The sequence below is a fragment of the Elephantulus edwardii genome, unplaced genomic scaffold, assembly GCF_000299155.1.
Source record: "Elephantulus edwardii isolate Elephantulus edwardi_28Jun2011 unplaced genomic scaffold, EleEdw1.0 scaffold00075, whole genome shotgun sequence".
NCBI lineage: Eukaryota > Metazoa > Chordata > Mammalia > Macroscelidea > Macroscelididae > Elephantulus > Elephantulus edwardii.
The window spans coordinates 304815-309182 of NW_006399825.1; the positions used below are offsets into that span (position 1 = coordinate 304815).

Below are 4368 nucleotides of genomic sequence, written 5' to 3' on the forward strand. Positions count from 1 at the left end.
GCTGTTCTGTTAAATTTTGCTACTCTTACTGGGGTGATTTCCATCTGTCTTAGTGCTAAGGATTTTGAACATTTCTTCATTTGTTAGCCATCTGAATGTCTTCTTTGGTGAAGTGTCTGTTCATATCCTGTGCCCATTTTTCTATTGGATTATTTACCTTTATCTTGTTGTGGTGAAGGACATAATCTTTATGAAGCAAATTGTCACATGTTTCTCAGATGAAACAGCTGACCAGCGTTGTCGATAGAAGCTGAAGCACTTTACTATGCCATGAGGAAACTTTACCTTGGACACTAAGTTTTAATTATCATCATTTCTGTACAAGCAAATTAGTTCATTATTTTTAGGGTAAATCACATGATAGGATATTGCCCATCTTTCTCCCACAGAGCAGTTGGTGGATATGAACCATGTGCTTTTTGGTTGGCAGCACAACTCCTTAACACTAAGCCACCAATGTACCTAGAAAGGTGAAGGTTTGCTAATAGTGGAGGAAGAATGTAACAGTTGCCCCCAGGACTGCCCACTCCTTGAAGAAACCTGATGTCTAAGGTGACCAGACCAGAAACCAGACCTGATAAGGCTGATAATGGAACCTGATAAAGCTCTAGGCCTAATCTCAAATGCCCATACCCATGTTAATTAACAACCCAAATTCTGAGCAAAACACCATCTTCCCTTGTCCTCACTAAAGCCCCTATAAAAAGAAAATGCCCTTACCTAACCTGGTGCCATTTTGACCTTCTCCACATGTAGATGGTCACTTGGTGTCCCTCTCAGACCATGCAATAAAGGCCTATTCACTTCTTGGGACCAGCTTCTTTGTTCTCTTTCTCCTGCCCTCTACTCTTTTTTCTATCTAGTACATAGGAATTATTTTCTTCTTTATCAATTTTCTGATAGAATTGATAGTAGTTAAATGTTGAAATAAAAAAAGGGGACTTTCGAGTAGACTACAGGTTGCATAGTCTGTCTTAAAATTACCAAGAGCTATCCATGTGAGTAAAATTTTTTAACCCTCAGTGTGTATTATTAGCATACAGAACACCTTTTAAAATATTAGTTTTTTTAATCTATCTTTTTCTTTTATTTGTGATTTTATTTTTCAGATGCATCAAGTCTGAAGAGAAATCTCTTGGTGTGGGAATACATGCATTTTGCACAAGAGTATTTGGTAAAAATGCTTTCCCATCATCACACTAGAATGTTATTAAATACAATGTAATGAAATGACTGTTATAATAACAATTCTTTTCTATTTGCTTAGCTGTTTCTATGCTGTTTAGCATATAACAACTAGCATGAGAATGAAGTCCAGGAAAAGATGAGAAATTCCTCCTTTCCCTATTTACTTGAAAAAGGCCTTATTTCTACTTCTTCACTAAAAAACAAAACCAAACCCCAGTCAATTCCTTGTCATCAAGTAAAGTCAAATTCGTAATGATACTCCATTGTGTTTCTGAGGCTTTACATTTTAAAAGGAGGAGGGAAACTCCCCATCTTTGTCCCATGAAGCCATTGGCAGATTCAAAGTTCTGGACGTGGGGTGGGTCCTTTTGGTTTGTAATACATGACGGATACCACAATTCCACCAGAGCTCCTTTACAATTCTCTCATATCATTTTCTTTGTCTTAGAACCAATTCATAGCTGACTCACTAGTAGGGTTTTGGATGCTATAAGTTGCACAGAAGGTGATTGCCCATCTTTCTCCTGAGGAACAGTTGTTGGATTTGAAACTGCTAGAAATGTGCCTTGAACAGCAAAACCAAATGAAGAGGAAATGCATTGTTAAAATAAAATATTTGCCAGTTGTCCAAATCACTGTTGAAAACCCAAAGTTTAGAATCTTTAGCTCAATGTATTTTTTTTCCTCTAGAAATAATTTCTAGGTTGTATTTATTCATCAGACTCCCTATCCTTTATAATGTCTAGAACCTTTATGGTAAAAATAACTTCTAATTTCAAAAAATAAAACTTCAAGTACTAACTTTACATTTTAATAAACTGCTCTAAAAATGAAAAAACAATTGAAATCTTTACAAGCAAAAGAATGTGTCCTAATTGGCATGTTGTTGATGGAATTTTTTTCTTCTTTTAATTTTAGCTGGAATTCCTGCACCTATATATTTTGGAGCTTTAGTGGATTCTACGTGTTTACACTGGGGAACTTTGAAATGTGGCGAACCAGGGGCTTGCAGGATATATGATTCTACCAATTTCAGGTAGAGCTAATACCTTTATAAAGAACTGCTTTCTAAATAGTAGACTATGTATAAAAGGATACTTTTCATAGCTAACATTTTCTTTCTCAAATGACTAGACTATTTAGATTGGATTTTCAGAATATATATTGATGACTATATACCTATCCTTACTTATATATTGATGAATGACTTCCCTAATCTACTTTAAGTTACCAGCAGACAATTCCATGGTGTACTATGCCAGGAATGAAAAATACAAAATAAGAATCATGTTGCATTCATAGTTAAACAGACAATTTCAAGTTTTATCTTGAAGTCAATGTTGTGATAGGATATTATTTATATGCATACCAGGAAGATACATTAATACAACTATTATTCAAATAAACACATCAACAGCTAAAGTGATAGAGGAGGAAGTTAAAGATTTTTACCAAATTTTGCAGTCTGGAGTAGACAGAACATACAATCAAGATGTGATAATGATAGTTGGTGACTGGAATGCAAAAGTTAGAAACAAAGAAGAAGGAATAGTAGTGTGAAAGTACAGTGACAGAAATTAGGGTGGAAATAGAATGACTAGATTTTGAATGTTCAGTGATTATTCATTCAAATACCTTTTTAAAAAAACAAAAATTGCAACTTTACGCATGGACCTCACCAGATGGACTGCATAGGAATCAGATGATTATACATGTGGAAGGAATTCTTGGTGAAGCTCAGTATCAGTGCTTAAAACAAGGCCAGATATCGACTATGGAACAGATCGTCAATTACTCATGTGCAACTTCAAATAGAGGCTGAAGAAAATGAAAACAAGTACATTAGAACCAAAATATGATCTTGAGTTTATACCACATGAATTTTAAAAATCATCATAAGAATAAGATTTAAGTATTGAACTCCATTGACACTAGACAAGGTGAGTTGTGAGATGACATGATCCAAGAAGAGAATAAAAGGTCATTACAAAGACAGAGGAGGGGAAAAAAAGGACCAAAAGTAAGGTCAGAGGAGACTATGAAAATTGCACTAGAGTGTTGAGAAGCCAAAACAAAGGGAAGTGATATTGATGTAAAGAGCTGAACTGAAGATTTTGAAGGGCAGCTCAAAAAGACAAAAGAAACTATTATAACAGGCAGAAATCTAGAATTGAAGAGTGAAAAGGGAAGAACTTGCTAAGCATTTCTTAAGCTGAAAGAGCTGCAAAATAAATTCAAACCTCATGATGGAATACTTAGAGATGATATACATAAATCTTTAATGATCCTGGAAGCATCAAAAGAAGATGGTGGGAATACACAGAATCACTGTACCAAACAGGCTGGTACTGAAATGCTTCAGGAAATACCATATGATGAAGAGCCAGTGCTTATGAAGAAAGGATTTCAAGGTACACTGAGGCATGGACAAAAAACAAGGCATCAGGAACTGATGATATACCAATTGGCATATTTCAAATGACAGATGCAGCCCTGGGCATATTCAACTGCCTATGCCAGGACAATTGGAGGACAGGTATCTGGCCAAGTGACAAGAAGAGAACCTTATTTGTTCCCATTCCAAAGAAAGGTGACCCAACAGATTGTAGGAATTATTGAACAATGTAATTAATATCACAGGCAAGCGAATTACTGCTCGAGCTTATTCAAAACCAGCTAGAAGAGTGCGTAGAGAACTGCCAGAAGCTCAAGATGGATTTAGAAGAAGCTGTGGCACCAGGGATATGTCCTCTGATGTCAGATAGATCCTGCATGAAAGCAGAGACTACCAGAAGGTCTGCTTTTGCTTTAATAACTAGGCAAAGGTATTTGTGTGGACTTTAGAAAATCATGGCTAACATTGAGGAGAATGGGAATCCCAGAACACTAACTGTGCTCATGTGCAACCTATACCTCAACCACTTTGCTGTTGTGTGAACAGAGAACATTACATGGTTTAAATTAAGAAAGGTATGTGTCAGAGTTGTATCTTTTCTCCATACCTGTTCAATCTGTGTGCTGAGCAAATTATTTGAGAAGCTGGACTCTATAAAGAAGAATCCATTATCTGAATTGGAGGAAAACTCATCTATATCTATCTATCTATCTATCTATCTATCTATCTATCTATCTATCATCTATCTATCTATCTATCTATCTATCTATCTATCTATCTATCAT

The 4368-nt window shown here is 35.7% G+C and overlaps 1 protein-coding gene across 1 annotated transcript in view; it reads left to right on the forward strand.

Annotated features, from left to right (window-relative positions):
* Nucleotides 1-4368, forward strand: part of SLCO1A2 (solute carrier organic anion transporter family, member 1A2) — a 56916-nt gene that overhangs the window by 46792 nt on the left and 5756 nt on the right. The window contains exons 12-13 of the mRNA XM_006889062.1: nt 1110-1174; nt 2107-2224. Coding sequence (XP_006889124.1) covers nt 1110-1174; nt 2107-2224 — 183 coding nt within the window. The remainder of the gene's footprint in view (nt 1-1109; nt 1175-2106; nt 2225-4368) is intronic.